Genomic DNA, 20592 nt, shown 5'->3' with positions numbered 1-20592 from the left:
TATAAAGCTATACTATTAGTCTAATAAGGATCATATGAACATCATTGTGGCTGTACCCACTCCAGCATTCTAACATCATTAAAATCAAGATGAAGAGAAGCAGGAATTGTACCTTTCACAAAAATACAGTACATCCTCCTGCAGGGCAAACTATTCACATGTTCTGATGCATGAGAAACTGCATTTTAGAAAGGATCACACAGGAAGAGAGTTGTCCATCTATTACTGATACCTATCTCCAGCATCTTCTCCCCGATTAGCTCAAGTCAAGAGACAAACAAGTAGGAGTGACATAAACAAGCTATGCTTTTAGATTTTCCAGAGAAAACAAAAGAGCTGATTTGCCTCCCATTTCTGTCAGCAAACAAGTCACTCCTAATTTACAACATTAACAAGAGGAGGTTCACACAAAACAGGTTAGATTTGTAGTCACTGCAAGAAACACAATTCAGTAAATAACCAAGAGGATAAAATTGTTTAGAGATGAGAAGCTAGAAACTACAGTCCCAGTGGCAGTGTGTACATTTAACAAAAATTAACAGGATGCTTTAAGTAGACAGTGGAGATATTTCTCTCAGCTTTGCACACATAAGTAATGTCATGTAGGCAAACATTTCAATGAAGATGTGTGTCTTGTGATGCACCACAAAAAAAAACCCCAACTGTTTTGCTAAGGGAATGCTAAGTGAATGGAAGAAGTGAATGGATTCTGGTCTGACTTCTTGACTTTGGCAGTACAGCTCTGTGACCAAGGGCAAACCACTTAAACATTCAACATCTCTCAGAGAATCTGGTAACAAATGCAATGGCAGGCAGCACATTAATTTCACATAACAATATTTTCTTATCCTCTAATTCAAGAAAAGAAGTTTCTGTAGCAACTTCTATATTTCAAGATTCCTAGAGGGATGACTATACCAAAGAAAACCAATGTGCTTCAGTTACCCTTCTCTGCCAGCAACCAGAGCAAGGTGTCCCAAGGAAGATGTAAAAACGCAAAAATCTGCCAAGGAGAACTTTCTGCCTAACTCCAGGCCGTCATAGTTGATAAACTGCACAAAACATGAGTGTTTAAAACAGATCAGATTTTGGTTAGCAGCAGATTTTCTCATTATTTACCTTTAAGATCTTTTTAGGGACCAACAGTGGTGTGCCCAGTGACAGCCCTAATGCTAAGGCCCGATTTACAAGCTCTGACACTGAGCTGGCAAGTACTCAGAACAAGCAGAGGACCCAGGCTCCTGGACACACGCAGGCAGTGAACTGAGCCAGCAATCCAAGCAACAGGCAGGCTGGAGGAGAAACACAAACCTCAATCCTCACAGCCCACGCCTAAGAGTCTGACTGGATTCAAAGGAGTTGCCTGTCTCTCCATTTCTCCATTTCCCAGCCCTTTCAGAAGCTGGTGTGCCCTTGAAAATGTTTAAAAGAAAAATAAGGTACTTCATGAACAGAGTTGCTCTGGGACTCAAGGGACTTGATGCACCTGTGATAAAAGACAGTGGTTGGAGAAAGGGCCTGAAATGCAGTATTTAGGTGTGAAATGGGACAGTTGGACATCTCCGCAATTCTAGAACCGACCACAGACATACATGCACACTGGGAGCCAAACCCTGTGCTGACAACAAGCTCTAGGCAAGTCTGGGGTGTCAGTGGGTTTGTGACAGGCAGTGAAGTAGAACTTGGAAGATGGCTCTGGAGTTTGAGAAAAGAAACTCTCCCTCCTACACATTAATTCAGCTCACAGTGTCATGAGTAATTGTGCAGTGAGTGGGAAGAAAGGACAATAACACTTATAAACCTCCAGAAATCTTTTAAATAGAAAAATCAGCTGCAGGGAAAGTGAAGCAGAAAAAATGTGGCCAAAAAAAGCAAAAAATTATTCTAAAAAGAAAGATAGCATGTTAAAAGGGACAGTATTCCAGCTGTGAAATAGGAAAAGAACATTGTTCATTAAACAAAAAACCCTTTGAGGTGCTTAAATTTAACTTTCTTATTTTAAACAAAGCATTAAAGCTCTACTAAATTAGTCCAAAATAATACAAAATAAGTCTGAGCAAAGGGCCGGATGCTTGGCTGGAAATCCTGGCCATTGCACTGTGGATATAATTTTGCACCTCCTGAGAAGCTTTGCATGGGGATGTAGCTGCAACACAGGATTTCATGCTTGTTCTCTAAAGGGAGTCCTCAGCTCAGAGGTGTCAGGAAGCAGATTTTAATGAGAATGAAAACAGGCTGACCTCTCTTCATGTGCTTCTGTGAATAAGTTTTGACATTTGGCTTCTGTCAACAGCTAAGGGAACTCCTTTTACGAAATTATAAAATGAGCGAGAATACAAGACAAATGTCACCCTGTAGAATTCTACTGAACCTGACTTTTGGATCCAAAACACTCAGAAAGCCTTCCCTTTGAGTTGTCTCCTAGGGGAAAGGAACCCCTGAGCAGCATAGGAAACAGCATAGGATTTCTGACCTAGTGTTGGACTGTACGGCTATTCATTCTGGCACAGAGTATTCCTCAGAGAAAGGGAATTCCTAGCTCCTACCTGCTGGAATGAGGGATTTGCAGGCACTTTTGTGCCATGTAGAACGCCTCTACCAGTGACCAGGAACTCACCTGCAATGTCTAGAAGCCAATTTGGAGCTACTACTCCTGTTCTGATCAGATACTGGAGGTCCTTAAGTGTTCCCAGACAAAAAGAAACAAAACCCACAACTTCTTTGGAGATGCCCTATTCCTCGTTTGTGAATCTGACATCATACTGCTGCTGTAGCTAGGCATGGAGGCCTAGACACTCTCTGTGCTCACTGCAGTACTCTGTGTAATATTTCTGTTTCTAAGCACACTTATCAAAACTGCATTGCAGTCTTAGAACATAGATGTTCATTGCTGGGTGGTTCCTACTTCAAGAAGAACAGAAAGGATCACTAGCTAAATCTAATCTAATCAGGTTTCACCAAGTACTTTACTTAGATTTTTAAAAAAATTGTAAAACTGAAATATTTCTGTTCCCAGAGCTCAGAATGCTGAGGAAACATTGGTCTCAGTGCTCCTATGAAGACAAAGAATTTGTGGCCAAGATGCCCTGATGATCCTGGGCATCTCAGCAACACTTTCTTCACCCTAAACATTTTTTCTCAAATGTCTTAGTCAAACATTTGTCCTGCCAAAAGAAAATGAATTTAATTTCTAAATCTCCAAGCAACACCAAGGCTACATATGGAAAATTACGTCAGTTTAATTATCATCATAGCCAGGAATCTGAATTCAATTAAATTTTTTATGTACTGGTCCTTCTCATGCTTTTACCTGCATCAGGACAGAAAATACCCTGTTGTTACCTTCTGCATGTGTAAGGACATAAATGCAGTAATCAAGTCACCTCATGCCTCTCTGATTAACTTGACTCGTAAGTTGAACAGGATGTATCCGGACAACATTGTGACTGAAGGCTGCCGCAGGCTGTCATGGATGGGGCTATTAATGGTAACTCTAAGTACAGAGACTGTGGGCCTGGAGGTATTGCCTGTCCTGCAAATCTATTCTCTATTTGTGATTTAGAGGGTGGAGCTGATGGTTTAATAAGAACATCCCATCTACAAGAGCTGACTGGGGGTGTACCACAGAAACAAGTTTCTGTCAGAAAATACTTATTCAAAACTGAAATGCTTTGTAAATACATTTTAGCTGAAATAAAATTCCACTGAGATTTGAGACTAGCTTCCTAGCAGGGCTGTTGAGGAACCAATGCCCCAAACATCTGCATTAAGAATCAAATCTTAATGCAAATGCTCAGATCTGCTGACTCTAGAACCTCCTGACTGCTCCCAGCTGCCTGACGGTCTGTGTGGGTGAGAGAACTTCCCACTGGGATGAAGGGACAGGCTCAAGATCTGTGGATACACTCCACTGGAGAATAACAATCAGTACAAATCCCACCTTGTGCTCCAAGGGCAAGACAAATTTTTAACCTTGTTTCTTCGCAATACGTAGATAGCAACCTAGCTATCCATGCGATCTAATTTTAAAAAATTCCTGGCAAAACAAGCCAATTCACTTCACATGCTTCTGGCCTTGTGGAAGAGAAACTCTGTGCGACAGTAGTCACAACGCTTAACGTGCTCCAAATATTTTGTGTTAAAAGACAGAGGAAAAGTGATTACCTGAAGAAAAAAACATAATGAAGTAAGATTAAGAAGCTATTCAAAATTACTGAAGCCTTCAACCACACAATGAAATCATCATTTTTTTCCTTCAGAAGGCATGCTTGGCTTCAGCAGCTTATCAAGAAAGCACTGTAGGGAGTCATCAACAGAATTCTTAACAACTTCACTGTTCTATTTCGCTTTCCTAAAGACAGGTTTAAAAACACAGTTTCCATTCCATCAATGCCCACTTTAACTTATAGGCCAATATATTAATTTTTTAAACTCAGGATCCATACCATAAGAGATCTTAAGGAGTGACTACACTCAAGAAATGCCAAGCAGATAGTGTCAAGTATATGTAATTCCTGAGGAGGTTCACTGTGAATGATGCAATAGCAGTTCCCAAAATCTATGCATTAGTATTTGACTACGCTAGAAATAGCACGATGGACGAGAAGACTCATGAGCTTGCACAGAGAAATCAGGGGCCACAGTTTGGTTTGTGATGGTTGGAAGAGTCTTAAAAAGAAAGTAACAGAGGGTTGGGCGACAGGCTGGGCATTGACTGCACAGACACATGCATTACAGGAATCAGTGAGGGGCTGCTGCTGGAGCGAGCCATGCAAGGCCTTTATGTGTCTGGATTAATTCCAAACTGGAGAGAGAACTACACATAACGAATTATTTCCAGCTCATAATTACATATTATGAGGATTTTCACACTGGAGATATGTGGCAAATGCAGATTTATCAAGCTGCAGTCATACAAAGTTCCAAAGCGTAAGTCTTAGCTAACCTGTCATTTCTAGGTAGCTGAGAAATTCAGTATGTCAACTGCTGTATCACAACTGAAATCTGACTCATTCACTCAGTGCTAAGATGAAATACATTCATATGGGAGGCTATTTTTAATATCAAATTCTTAGCTGTTCCTTAAATTAATTTGCTTATAAGATTTTGTATATGTGAAAGTGTTTCAGCTGTTTAACCTTCTCTTTCCCATCTGTGTTTTTCAAGAGCCATTCTTCAAAGTGTGAGAGGATTTTTTAAAAATTCAATTCAACATGTGGATCATTTCAAGTCACAGACAAGTTCTAAGGCCAACCCCACTCAAAGGAGAAATCTGGCTGCTTTCAGTGGACTCTGGACTAGGCATTTTGTTAGGCAAATCTGGGGCTAAGCTAGACAGCTATTGCTTTGTTAAACAAGCAACTCTGGTATTAATGGAAGCATTTCTAACACTTTCCAGAATTCCCGAGATTCCTGGAAGGCCCTAGTGCATCACTTACATCTAAAAATACATAGGAACTATCTTTACAGGGAACTTTGCTTTGGATGAGGGACTGTTAGTTGCCCAGTCCTTGTTTACTGGCCCACTATGGTAAATTGCCTGTTGATCTTTGAATTTAATTGCCTTGCAGATCTTTGGTTCTGATGCCTGCTCAGGGAAACAATATTGATGTGGTCTTAGATTGGCAAAGACAGTATCTTCATAAAGCCATAGATGTGTTCTGCACATAAAGTGCATGATGTCTCAAACTCCCTTAGAAATCCAAACAAGAAAGAAAATATGTTCCACTTTAAATATAAATGTTACAAATGCAGTTATAATGCTGTAAGCCCCAATCTCTGTCCCCAGCCAGAAATCTGGAACAAGTGCAGACACCCAAGACTGAGGTAACAGCTGCATTCCACTGGAGTCACCCCAAAGAAGTCAGGTTTCATTTCCTAAAGAACTAAAACCAAGATTCTTCTTGTCTATTTTCTGATCCATCATATAAAGTTGAATGGGGCAGGGAAAAGCAGCTCTGTAAGAAGATGACCATCTTTTGTTACATTCTGATGGGTAATAAGTCAACTTGATAAACAACTGACTTCACCCTTTTTTAGTTTTAGATGGTATTTCCATCATCTCTTCAGACATAAAATGCCTTCTGCCTTAAGGAAAATTTACAGACCACAACAAAATCCACATTAGCTATAAGCATAACTGATCCACATTTAAGTGCAATGCTGTTAAGAGTATTCCTAAAACTGTCTCAGACTGTGGCACAGCACCCTAGAGAGCTGCTAAAATGCCACTGTCCTACCAAGAAAGGTGTTCTCAAGCCACGGTGACAGGTTGTTGGGTTTTGTTGCTACTTAATGCTGAAGACAAAATTTAACTTAAACACTTTGATGGCAGTGATGAAGAGGGCATACAAAGGTGTCTTTGTGCTTGAGACAACAGTAGCAAGTGGGAAACCAGAAAAATACTGACTTCACTTGGCTGAAGCCTTCCATGTAGTAACAACAGCAGAATCCCGAATTGCTTCAGTACTGTGAGCAATCCTTACTCCAGTTTCAGTCCCACATATTGTCATCAGGATCACTAATATTATCAAAGAATCACTGGCTCTTTATCTGGGCCCCCTGCACGATCTGTTTTTATTATCACCGTGGGGAAGCATATCTCAAATAGACACATGGGTTAAAGAGAGGGAGTCTTATTTCTAGTTCCAACAGTATAATACTTTTTGAAGCACAGAGCAGCAACATAACTCTGCTTTAATATCTAATGATATGCACCCCATATTCTCATGTACTGTTTATGGAAGCCTGTGCCAATAAAATACAGAATTGTGAGCCAAAAGCTGCATAGTGTCATTCAGAATAAGAACCCATGGCATAAACTTAATATAATCCATTACATTTTTTCATCGTTTTTCTTCCTCAGCTTAATAAATCACCTGCCTCTCTGCATTTACTCCACAGTGATTGCTTAACAGAGGATACACAAGCATCATTTTGTTAAGCAGAGAAAAATCTCCTATTCTCTATGCTCTATTACATAAAATTCTATATAATATCTTTAAAGAATCAAAAACAGCAATTCCTGGGAGTCGAGCACAGATATACAGAGGTCAGCAAGTAACTATCAGAGTTCTGAATGCTTTCAAAATGCAGGTCTGACATCAGTAAAAGAAAAAAAGAGAAAACAACACATCACCTAAATTACCTCACAGCTATTTGCATAAAGGGTCCAGAGGCAGTACAGTATAAGTACGGAGACACAAGCCATCCAAAGAGAACTTAGCAACAGTTCTACTGGATACTCTGTGTGTCTGTAGCAGAAAAAGGGCAACTTCAAAGCTCAGATGTGCAAACATCTTTAAAGGACTGAACACTCTCTTGGCAGATGCATCAAGCAAAAACCTGAAACTACAAACCAGGTAATTTACCAAATGATTTCTTTTTTAGCCGATTCTAACTTTCCTTCTAAAGGCTGCTCTGAGCCAAATAGCCTGTGTCATATTCTTAGTGCTGTTACCCAAGGACTTCATGGGAAGTGATAGAAACCTGATAGTAAGAAAGGTAATAAACTCATTCTCTATTTTAAAAATTTGCAGAACTTCATAAAATTGTGCATTTCTTTTATGTTCTGAAGATATAATTAAGCTAAATGAGTGCTATACTACTATTAAAGATGTATTCCATTCTACTGAAGGAACTCTGCTTAGTGGAAAATAAATCCATGACAAGTGCATTAGGAATTCCAGTGCTATCTAGAAGGAATAGAAAAACACTTGTTATCTGGGCAAGAGGTAACAGAGATAATTGTTATGTCTCTGAAAAAAAAAATAAATGAGGTGCTTCCCCAATGCAAGAAATTCTCCCAACCAACAGAGCATAGCTATCTTGTACAGACAAATACCACAGGGCTACTTAAGTGTATAGAAATAGATATTAGAAAACTAATGGACTGTTAAAGCTGGGCTTTAACTACAGGTGGAATGACAGTGCTGCAAATCCCAGTATTATTTTAAAATGAACCCTTAACAAAGGAAATTGCCTGGTGGAGATGGCTAGTGCAGGTGTATATGTCTGTACCTCATGTGGGGCAACAGCTGACACAGAATTCAAGAGGGAAATTACTCTGCTTCTTGGAAGAAGGCAAAGCAAAAATCACTGGCTTTCAGAAATATCTGTGCATCAGGAAGGTAGGTGTTGAAAATGTTCACATTTATGAAATTATTATATTCATGAAAAATGAACAAGTGTCTGGTTCTAATTATGAAGGCTCCAGATTTTTTGAAGAATACCAAATGAGCTGAGAGGTTAGTAACAGAAGTGAGGAAGGACCCTCCTAAGAGACTTCAATCCCTACGGTAGGTAGTGCCATATTTCTTTCTCAGTGTCTGGAAATATTGCTGTTATTCCTAGGTTTGTTGGCTCCACCCTCCTCGCCCGTTGCTGTCTCTCCCAGGGAAGGTGCAGAACCCCTGTCCCACAATGCCATCCATCCCGCTGCCGCTGCTGCTCCTCTGCCTGACCTGCTGTGGCCTCTGCCGCAGCGGGGGGCAGCCCCTGCCAGAGGGAAGGGAGAACATGGGAAGAGGTCCCCTGGGTGACATCCTGCAGAGATCTGAAAGCCTCCTTCTTCAGTCTGCCCTCAAGAAAGCTGAAAAGGAAGAAGAGATGAATAAAGGTATATGTAACCCTGGGGACATCCATCTGATGACGCTGGCATAGTATCAGCTGGATCATTAGATCCAGCGTACAGTTCCCAGGTTCTAACGTATTCTAAGGGGATCGCAAGGATAGGAGGTCTGTTGCAATACACTGACACAGAGTTCTCAAAAGGTGCTTTCTTCCCTAAGATCCCCCCAGTTAGGCAATGCTGTACCATCACTAAGCAGCTGCTGCACCATAAGAAGGTAGAAGCCTGCCACAGAAAACTTGCATGTCTGGCAAGTCCTTCCCTAGGGCAGCTCTCAGAGGACCCGTGGAGGACACTCCCCAGTTGCAGACCCTGTACCTAACGTTAACTGGAGGCAGGAGTGCTGCCGTTCTCCTACCCCCCCCCCAAACTGGTCTCCACACCCCAACAGCACTGGGCTTTTCTGCTGCCGTGCCCACCCCTCCCAGCCTGCAGACACCCCGCTCTCTGGTCAGACTCGGGGGCCACAGGCAGCAAGCAGCACATAGGTGTCTGCCACCGACAAGGAGCACAGAGCTCTTCTGGGGTGGGAAGAGGAGCTGGTGCTAAGTGCCCACAGAAAAAGCCTTTCTCCCTCTTCACATGAATGCTGAGAGTCGGTCACGTTGATCCAAGACCTGAAATATTAGGAAGAGCTTAAGAATGAGTAAGAGGTACTAACAGAGTTATGACTGGTAGCTGCAAATACTGAGCTGGCTTTCCAATGTCCACATCCCTGCTTCAACTTGTGTCTCAGCCCTATCCTTTCCCTGCTGATTTCCAGCTCTTCCCCATATGCAGCTTCTGTGGCTGATTTCTTCCAGCTTCTCATCATCTTTTATTCACCTTCCTTTACCTGAATCTCACACATTTACCTCAGTCAACACATTAGGTTTTGTCATTGCATGTCTCCCCATCTGGCTGCAGCTAGTTCCTATTGTATCAACCCACCCTAAAAATGTGCCAGCACTGTTTTGACAGATGCCATCCAGAGTGATCAAGTTTAAGACCATACAGTTAACTGTGCAATAAAATGGGCATAATGAGAAACAGATTACGATCCTGCACCACAGAACTTCAAATTCCTTAGTGAGGATTACAGGGCTCATTAACATTATTCTTTTCCTTGGACAGAACCAAATGCACCTCTGCCAGAATGGCTTTCCGTAAGACAATACCCTGGGAAAAAGTACTTAAGTGACCTGGAGAAGAGACAGCATCCTGGAAAAAGAGATGTTGATGAAGACACATCTTATGGAGACATTCAGAAGAGGCAGCATCCAGGGAAAAGAGAGATAGAAGATGAGCTTGGCAGCTATCTGGAGCTGAAGAAGCGACAGCATCCTGGCAGAAGGTCGTTGTCAGATCAGTATGCTGACATCCCCCGTGCACAGCTAACCTACTTGAACGAGTTAGCCAAGAGACAGCATCCAGGCAGAAGGTATCTGATGTACAAGCACCAGCACCCCAGCAAGAGAGGCTGGAATGATGAGGTAGACCTACATGACCACTATGGTGAGAAACGCCAGCACCCCGGAAAAAGGCACTGGAATTCTGACAGCCCAAATGACGCAGGCCCCTGCAACTTCCAGGAGTCCTTCACCTGTAACAAAGGCAGCTTGTTGCTTGATTTAGTAGAAAATGTTAGCAAAGACAGGGTAGAAGAAAAACGTCAGCATCCAGGAAAGAGATCAGCATGGGAGAGTGAAACAGAGGAGTGAGAACATAATTGTGTATCATTTGCGTTTGGTGAAGTAAACTGCCAGATCACTAACAAATTCTGTTCACTCCCTTTCGGCTTCCTACTGCTGACCTCTGCACCCCTCTTTCAGTGCGTTAATGTTCCCATTTAAGTTAATAGCTTTGTCACACACTTAAAGTAAAGGAACCAAAGGGCCGAGCTGAATGGGGCAGGCAAGTACTGAGAATCTTCAACTCGGGCACTTTAGGAAGTTAAGAGCACTTTCTTATGGGTCCAGACCCCAGAATAATCCCACTATGTGTGTCCAATTTTCTGTTACTGAATGACTAAAACAGGTTCTTAAATATCTGTTCTGATGCTACTAAAGTGGAATAATTATATGGGTTTCTCTCACATCAGTGGAATCAGTAAATTGATAGAGACGGAGAAAAGAGAGCAACATACGCCAATTATTTCAAAATGAAACTGAATAGGTTTTCAATTCTAAATGATACATTAATGAGCCCCGAACCCTTGCACACTACAGTCTGCCCAGACAGTAAGCACGGAACAGAGACAGGAACAGTTCCAACTGGAACAGATTAGATGACTGATTTCATAGTTTGACTCAGAACTGGCACATAAACCCCCTTTTTATCTAAGGGGCTGCACAGTGCAAAGGGTTAATGCACCCCAGAGCATCTCAGCCCGAGCTGTGAACCTGACTGCCTATAGCCCATACTAGAACTCCCACCCTGGTGCCTCCACATTTCAGTCATGACACTTGAAATCACGCCTTCTCCTCTGACATCCTTAAAACATTCCTTAAAAAGGAAACAAGCAGACATCCTTTTCTTCCAGCACGGATTTCTGATTTCTCTCCTCTCAAAGGAATGCTTTTACTTTCTGTGATCAGACTCCCAAAAGTGTTTATTTGATATGAATGATTCAATAAACATCAATAGTTAACTCCGGGTGTCCTTACTGGTTCTGCAAACATGCTGTAATAAAGTGAAAAACAAATGCAACCCAATCTAAATAAAAATAAATAAATTAACAGCAAAAGGTTTTTTTTCTAGGGACAAGCTTCTTGCGTGCTGGTGGTCAGCACATGTTTATACGTAAAATTGTATTGCTACTGAAGGGGAAGGATGATTTCCATATGGAAAGATTCCCTTCTTGAATCTTCTACCTGTATGACACAGACAATTCTGCATCTGGGCTAAACCCACAGCAACACTGTCACCAGGGAACTTTACTAGAAGTCTGATTTCCTGTTCACAGGTCTAAATAATAGATTTACTGATTTTTGCAATTAATGCACACAGTCACTGAATGCATTGAGTTATTCATGTCACTTCTTGCACAGTCAAAGAATTTAGAGCATGTCAGCATTTCACTAGAATTTATAAACAAATGTTTTCCACTGATATTCATCCTTTTCAATACCATCAAGACACATTAAGTGCCTTGAGTGTTCCTTTTAAATATGACTGTTTCCCCACTCAGTGCCTCAGAGCTCTTCCTCCATTATACTAGCTTTGCCATATGGTTTAGTTAACCTGAAGAAGAGTAATTCATCATCGCAGCGAGTTTCACTGAAGTTAGATGCTCCCAGGCGGATCTACACTCAACATGGTCTATCAAACAATTTCTAACTCAGGAGATAATATGCTGTACTGTATGTGACAGCTGGCAGACCTCTTCTGTTGACAGGGGTTTTTGATTAACCAGTGTTGAAGAAATCCTCAGGGGAGGTAGCTCGGAATATTCCATACACTTCAAATTCCTTAGCACACTTTCTATGTATGATGCCTTTTAAAATGTTCAGGTTTCATTTCATAAGGGAAAAGGTTTCTCTAAAGAATACCATTTCATACAGCATTTCTGGCAGGGAATGAATGCTTCTTGAACCTCAGGGAATACTACTACACAAGACCACCACCACTTGTTATAAAATGTCCAAAATAAGTGAAAAACAGGAAAGAAAAAATTAACAAGTGGGTAAACGTGGGCAACAGCAACAACACATCATAGCTCCTGCAAGACAAGGATGCTGCTGTGGCTGCTACAAAAAAGCCAAGGTGGGGAAGGAAGAGAAGCATGAAAGCCCAAGATAAACATTTCTAATGTGCAGCTACAGCCGCTGGTTCAAGCTATGAGGTCACTGCTGACAAAATCTACCATTCTGAGTAAATCTCACATGCGCTTTATTGTCAGTAAATCAATCACATATTAAGGAGAGTGTGCTCTCCTCTCAGTGCAGCCAGTGAAAAGCTAGCATAACTGGTTTTATCCAAGTCTAATTTTTTCCATCTTCTGTATTTTAGGTTCTGGGCACTCCACTGTTTTCAGAGAGGACACATTTTGCCAGGGGCTAGTCATCTGTTTTAAGACCAAGGCTATCATTACTGTAATTTTCAAAGGAATTATGTCTATTAGTTTTGAGTTGTTTTGGGGATTTTTGTGTTGGTTATGTTTTTAAAAAAGCCAATCCTGAGCTGGCAGCATTTTACAGTAAATCAGATTTATCATGCCTGCAGATTTTAAAATTTGCCTCAGTTTGGAGCTGCTGAAAACATACTTGCCTGGCTGGGAGAGGCACAAGCAGATACTGGGAGAGCTCTTTTTTAAAAGAAATTGAAATCAAACCCAAAAAAACACAGTTACTTAAAAAGATCCCTTTGTTACTCCAGCAAAAGGTGTCTGGAACATGACAGAAACACTCTCAGGGATTCCTGGGCAGGGGTGAGATTTCCACTCAGAGAAGCACAATGCACAGCTCCTGATGCTGGCTTGGCATCTCCATGAACAGAAAAAGAATAATACGGAGATTGAAACATAAGACGAAAGTCCTGAGGTTTTGTTAATGACCTGGGTTTGAAAATCTTAGAAACTCAAAGAGGATGACCCTGGAAACAGAACTGAATACAGGACAACTTTCTGCTTATTTCCCATCTATGTATCAGTCAAAAGAGCCAGCAAATCTGCTCCCGAGGCACCACAAAAATGCAACCATCATTGCCAAGTAGCCAGAAAAGTGACAGCCCTGACAGAAATCCCAAGAGGATGAAGTAGGATGCTCTTAACCTTCCACAGATATTTGTCTAATTATAGCTAGTTATAGTTCTCCTTAACCCTGGGATACCTGCACCTACATGATTATTTTGATTATGCTAAACATGGTTCATGGAGCTACATTATCTCTGAAAAGACTTGGAGTTAGAGCTACAAGTACAACCTAGGAAAGGGTAAAATTAACCACCAAATTAAAATTTTACAGGTAGGTTAGAACTTGCACCTGATGGGGATCTGATAACCTTATTTAATCCCATACATTTGTTGAAACATAAGACCATTTACAAAAAGGGAACAAAAATCCCAGTTTTCTTCATTTTATATTAAATTTCCCCTTAAAACTTTCAAAAGCTAGCATTTACTTCCAATGGAGAAAATGACTCAGCCATTCTATTACTTGCATAAAAAGACTGTTACTCAAGAAAAGGGAAGAGACAGTTTTCACTGGGGAAAAAAATTGCATATTTTAAGAGTGCCACTTCTTTTTTTTAAATAACTCAATACAATATTTCAATCTTGCCAATAAAAATTTTCCAGATTTTTGTTTTGATTGAAAGTACATTTTCTCTCAGTACCTGCACGAACATTTCACCTCCCCATTAACTTCTACCTGTCTGCTGCAGCGTTGCAGACATACCACCACGCAGGTATGACACTCCTCCTGCAGCACCCTCTCAGAGGGCTGCCTGCCATTTGTGATTTGACACTTTGGGGACTATGAAACACGCATAAGCACAAGTTTTGAAGTTTGTCAGATTTACCTGCACCCTAAAAACTTTTGGGCTCTGGAGTCTGGCTAAAGGACCAACCAGAAAAAAAACAGCTTCTATACTATAATGCTCTGCTTCTTTGAATAGCAAATATAAAGCAATCTCTTAGCAACAGTAACTACAGACTATTGAGTTACAAGGTAAGAATTTATTAATTGCACATCCCTCATCATCTTATTTTTATTGTATACCTTCCCCTCACTGTCACTCCATATTTGACTTTAACATCCATGCAAACATCTACAGATGTTTCCTGCTTCGCTTGGTCACACATAAATGTAGTTGCACATAAGTGCTTAAGGGGCCTTTAAGTCGCAAAGTTCCTCGATGAAGGTCACTATGTGTCTGTAGGACAGCCTGTGGCTCTTCAGGAGTGATAACAGATCAACTGCAGATCTGGTCCAAAGGCCATGGAAGTCAGTGGAAGAGTCTCCCTTGTCCTCTGCAGAATCTGGACTAGGTCCACAGCTGTGCACTGGCCTGTTTTGCCAATTATCAGACCTAGCATAAAGGACACAGCCAGCATAAAGAGGAACCAATAACCAGATGGTATTTGACACAAAAGGGTCAGTACACAGGTGATTGCTGTGGGCACAAGTCAATCAGGTTACACATATCAACATCAATCCCAACAACGACACTACACGACCAGCAATGGCTGCAATGAACAGTGAAACGCAGTCTCCCATAGAAGGGACAGGAGACAACCGAGTCAACAAGCCAAATAGATAAGACCAAGGAAGCCACCCACTGAATCTCTCCACAGCCCGCGTTTAGAAAGGCCATACCTGAGTGGAGCCCAGTCCCAGGGGGGCGGAAGGTCCTTCCCAACAGGGAACTCTGCAGAATGCATCCACCTCACAGACAGACACTCCGCTCTTCCTGCCAGGGGTCCCAGCTGTTATCCCCGAGTGGGACACCTGACCCTTGTTTACTCAATGCGGAACACCTGGGGCACATTTACCCAATGGCTCTCCCTGCCAGGCCGGCCCCACCCTGGAGGGAAGCTTAAAGGGAAACTCACCCCCCTTTGTGAAGGGCTGTGGGAGTCACCCACATGTCAACCTTAATTTGGGGCTTGGGGTTGGAACCCCAGCATTTCATGGCCCTAATGTGGCACCGCAGTCATGCAAAATCTTATTTACGGCTTTAATTGAGACTAAAACAACCACGCACAGATGAGTTCTGTGTTTACTGCAGTTTTACATTTCTGGCATGTTACCAGTTAATTGAGACATAAGGGAGTTTGATTCTTAAAGAGCAACTTTTACAAGTGTCTTCAAAATGAGCTTTGTTTTCAGTGGGAGGGGAGAGTCGATGTGAACAAGATATATAATTAACATTTCCTGCAACTATTTCCAACTCCCCTCACCATTACTCTTCCTGTGCCCTTATCAGCCTTGACCTCTCTGCTAACCCACTGTAATTAGCACAGGCTGAGTGTTTCCAAGGGACATGTAGCCCCAACAAACCCCTTTATTACTACTTCTAATGACTCATTAGTTGAAGCAAGTTTGAAAACATCATTGCCACAGCTGAAGTGGAGTCACTGCTTGCCTGGTAACTTACTCAGTTAACATTAAACAGCCAGCTGCAATTTTAAAGCATCAGTCAGGACATTGCTATGATTAAAAACTATGATCAAAAGCAGCCAAGTGGAGCAGCACTGCAGAAGGGATGGGCCTGGGTGAGGTCTAGGCTGTCCAGAGACAGGACACAAAAGATGCAGACAGGGAAATACTTCAGGTTTTAGGAGACAGGTATGTGGACTATCAGCATTAGAGTGCAGAAGTCCCACTTCCAACAAGAACAGCATCAAGGCCCCAGGGTAATGAGGAAAGAGGTTGAACACAGAAACCTCTGATAAAAACAGACGGGGAAGTTCCTTCAGAAAACTTAGTTATCTACCTGCATTGAGATTGCTTTTAGACCAGTGTGAAAACATTTGTGGTTTGTTTCCCTTGATGAAACCATACAGCTTAAAAGTCTTAAGAGGGAAACCCAGAAAAGGACATTTATCAGTTTGACAATTCACTTTTCTTACATGAAATGCAGCAGCACAGACCGAAGGAGGGTAAAGCAGAACCAACATCTTACTGATCACAAATTGCATTGGTACGCTGGAGCTTAACATTGGTTCCTGACAGAGTCGGGCATGTCAGACTATATAATGGAATGATCCTAGCCAAAGGCAAAGACAGCTCCCGAGTTTATTTCAGCCACTTGGGTTTGAACTGACAGCCGGTGATGCTGACAAGAAAGCAGCACCTCACAGACACGGGCACAGGAGGCGTTTCCTCGTTTGCTCACCCTCTAACACACAAGACACCTTCCTCACCTTCACAGGAACTGGAGAGAGGGAGAATCTGGACTTTGTGAATCACACAAATACTCCTGCAAAATGAGATGGAGGTAAACTGAGATCCAACTTGCCATGTCAAGGGGAGGTAGTTCATAGCCACCTTCTGTCTATAATGGATGTCCTGACTGAACACAACGGAGTATGACGCAGCCTAGACACTTTAACGGGTGATCAGTATAGGGAAACTGCGAGATTATGACTGGGAAAACCAGGGAAAGTGACCTGCTTTGAAGAGGTTGTCTGAAATTTTCACAGAGAAGCATATGTTTCCAGCATAAGTTTCACAGAGAAGATTAATTTTCACAGGGAAAGCATATGTTTCCAGCATAAGTTCCCTCTTGATTCCAAAGCTGGTACTGATGTGTGGGGTGCCTGAAGAAGCTATTGTAAAAAGAGAAGAGGAGGAGGAGGAGGAGAGAGAAAAGCCAAGACAAATGGAAAATATAGTAAGACTTTATGAAAGGTTCTCTGAGCCAAAGCAGTCAAGACAAAAAGCAAGCTCTCTGAACAAGCAGTTGCTGAAGACAGCAACAACAGCCCTGCAAAAAATCACAAATCATTCACTGCTGAATACCCACTGCTGAGGACATTCTGCTTATTGATTTTATACCTGCTGCTTTCAGGACGGGAACTGCTTGCTGCACAAATTTGTATGGGAAATAGAAGACAAGAGAGGCTATAGGAGACAGCACCCAAATATGGGTGTGCTTGAAATCTGAAATGAGCCCTGAACATAATCTAGACATTGTGGCATATGGATCTTACAGTTAAGACATTAAATAAAATATAAACACAAAGGAATTCAGAATCCTCCTGTCTCCCTTCTTTATAATTCACCAACTTTATGTAAGAGTGGTGCCATTCCACGGCACTCAGAACCAACATGCCAGATTCTTCAGCAGTGTTAAGGGACCAGATAAACTTGTACAGAGGACTAGCCTGCCAGTACTGAAGCAGTTAATAGGCATATCAGATAAATGGGGCTCAACAAGTTGTCAGCTGCAGCTCTTACAATCACCATGCTGTCAGTTTTGATTGATGAGTCTGCAAACACAGGAAAAATCATGGGTTTGGCATGGAAATAGAGCTTCTATCCTCTCTACACAGACTAATTAAACAAATTTGTTTTGTATCAAAATGTTTACTATAAGCAGCTTGAGTATATTGAATATATGAGTTTTGTTAAAAAGAGCAGTGATATGCAAATTTTTTACTTCTCTGAACATAATTAAAAATACAGAAAACATTGGTTTAGGTCCACCTAAACAAACAAACAAAAGTTTTCTCAGATAAATTAAAGGATCATTTTATGTTGTAGGAAGAATTCTGTGGTACCCATTTCAATGTTAGTAGATTTTAAAGGAATTTAAAAAAATGTATTAAATTATAAAATTGAATTTAGGCCAATTTTAAACACAGCATCAATTTAAATTAACTGTTTGGTTTAGGGAATACTTAGGAAGATCATTCTGACTTTCCACTCTGCTTCTGCCCCAAAGTCTATATTGAACTCAACACTGTTAATTTTCAGATATTTAAAACCTTTTTTTCAGTGAGTAATCCATATTTGTGCAAAAATGTTCCAGTGCATTCCTTGAGAAGTAGACAGGCATCCTCAAGAATTACTTCTAGTCTACAAAGAGGTCTCCTGTGCTGGGATCAGATTCCACTACTTAACATTCCAAATGGCACTGAAGATACTCCAAGAAGTTGAAGAACACGTGTGAACCTAATGACCACATTTCTGAAAGGACTGTGCCACAGCTACAGGGCTGACGGTGTCCCTCTTCTCAGTTGTATTCCCACCAAAGTGTCTCCTCTTGGTCATTCATGACCAATTTAGCAACGGATCAGGTCCCAAAATTCACTGCTGGAGTTACTACAACAGCTCACAAACATATTTTACAACTTATTTACTCAGTGTTTACAAAGGACTTTGAGTGCAGCGGAGCAGGAGGAGTTACGTAAGGGATGTGGGGGTTTGCAGGCGGGGCAGTACAGGCCTGACTTTGGAAGACTTTCCTCTCCTGCCCTGCTGCTTTTGCATTGACTCACAATGGTGAGCCATTAGGGATTCAAATTCAGCCCCCAACGGCATCTGGAGCATTTCAGTAAGGTTTAATTTGTCCCCAAACACCTCTCTTCCCATTGCAGCTAGCTGGATGAAGACAGATTAATTTTTGAAGAAGTGTAAACTGGATTGCTTTAGACTGACCTGGATTTTTTAATTTTGTGAACACTCTCTGTGTGGTAAAGTGTGATGAGCCTGACTAAGTGACAAGCAGCCAAAGACTATCCTCATTTACACCAGCACAAATCTAGATCATGCTCCACCTCTCTAAAGGGACGTGGGGCCTTAAGGAGCCCAGGAGCCCAGATTTCCCTTTGGGAGCAAAGAGACACCATTCAACACACGGCTACAGCCAGCACACTAACTCTGTACTGTCGCTTGTGTCATTCTCTCTGAGAGACTCCCAGTAAGAGTCTAATACTCTCATAAAGATCCAAATCATTTTAAAGAGGTGCAATCATTTAATTAGGAATGAGTTCCTCAGGAAGTGCTAAAGACCATTTATATTTAGAAACATGCAAACAAGTGGCATTTTTCTTTGAAAATGTTGAATGAAATTCCTCTTTTCAAGAGTGATTGACACAAATGGTGTTTTATCAGTAATTCAAAAAGATTCATTTGGTGAGATGCATTCTCATGTGGTCAAGCGTAGAACAGAGCACAATTAACTCGCTAAAGATTCAGTGAAATGTTTGATTTCTAGTGCACGTCGCAGCATGTTACCACCCTCATCACAACGAGCTGCAGGCAGCCCTCCTCACTGCATTCTTTGTGTCCCAGCAGGAGGCTCTCAGACTTCCATCCTTCTACCCACCACTCCAATAAGCCTTTAAGGCTTCCCAGCAGTTACTGGAGCTGTAGAGAAGGACAGGTTTAAGGAAAGACCTTGTTGTTCAGTACAGCCTCGCTTTTCCTTAGACCTGATTCTTACTGCTTCTGAAGGAGAGGAGAGGCGCTCACAGCTCAGGAGGCAGGACTATCCTTCCTGCTGCTGGAGAAAAATCTTCCAAACAAGTCGCTAAGCGGCCCCATGTGCTGTGAAATGCCCTGCGAGTGCCCCAGCAGGTCTTCGGCCGCTCTCAGACGGGCTCGGTGTGCCATCTAGTGACAGGCACGTCTTCCCTTCCTCACCCGGCCCCGTTCTTGTCCCTTCCCTACGCAGTGAGGAAACCCAGGAGCTTTGATGAGATGTGCACGCTAGAAGGCTTTGCCAGCTCAGGACCATACTGAGCACATCTTGGCAGGCCTGTTCCATGTGCTGTTAAGTCCTTCCAGCTAAGCCTGGAAGAGGCCAGAAATACACTTATTATATAACAAAAGCAGCATGAAAAGTCAGGTGATTACTTCTAATTTTCCCTTTTCATCCGTTAAGTACCGTCCTTCCTTACAGATGCTGCTCGTTTCATTTCCAGTCCCAACAGGCTGAGTACTTTTCAAGTTTTAAAATGAAACTGGTAACACTTTAAAATATTTTCAGGTTCTTAAGACCTTGAGGTTAATACAGCTCCTTATTAAACTAAAAAAAGTATCAATCATACTTTCTTAAAAAAGCTTAACAGCTTATAATTTACCCGAGTACACTGTGGGGAGAGCACCTGACCAGGGCAGCTTTTACAGCATGATAAGATCTATTACAGTTTTTAGTATCAGAGAAATTGGGTCTGTGTTTTGCATGCTGAATAGGAAGGTGACTACAACCCGGGTTCTACATTATTTCCACAGCTGCCTATTTCTCTGTTCATAACTGAATCAAGACTGCATGGTTCTAGAAAACCAGAGCATAATAACAGGAAACTGTATATGTAAAAAATCCAAGAGTTTGACTGTATATAACATTCATTTACTCCTATAGTTAGATCAGTTCGGTTTGAAGTCTTGGATTTCCCATTATACTTTTGCTGGATGATGGAAGAATAAACACAAACCAGGTGAAATCCACTGGTGATGTGATAATGTACTGAGAGTGATCGTGTAATAGCCGGCCGACAAAGGCCAGATTGCACTCTTGCAACGAATGGAAAT

At 41.7% G+C, this 20592-nt stretch overlaps 1 protein-coding gene and 1 long non-coding RNA gene across 3 annotated transcripts in view; one reads left to right on the top strand and one right to left on the bottom strand.

Annotated features, from left to right (window-relative positions):
- The window catches only part of LOC141964201 (uncharacterized), a 56596-nt gene that overhangs the window by 35264 nt on the left and 740 nt on the right, over window positions 1-20592 (bottom strand). The window lies entirely within an intron of this gene.
- On the top strand, window positions 7281-10736 carry TRH (thyrotropin releasing hormone). The gene is made up of 3 exons (XM_074914286.1): window positions 7281-7361; window positions 8353-8617; window positions 9743-10736. The coding sequence occupies exons 2-3, from the start codon at window positions 8422-8424 to the stop codon at window positions 10327-10329; spliced, it is 783 nt and encodes a 260-aa protein (XP_074770387.1). The 5' UTR covers window positions 7281-7361; window positions 8353-8421; the 3' UTR covers window positions 10330-10736.

This window comes from Athene noctua, chromosome 10 (assembly GCF_965140245.1).
Source record: "Athene noctua chromosome 10, bAthNoc1.hap1.1, whole genome shotgun sequence".
In the NCBI taxonomy this organism is placed as follows: domain Eukaryota; kingdom Metazoa; phylum Chordata; class Aves; order Strigiformes; family Strigidae; genus Athene; species Athene noctua.
Note: the sequence above shows the minus strand (reverse complement) of the source record. Positions and strands in the feature narration are given on the sequence as shown.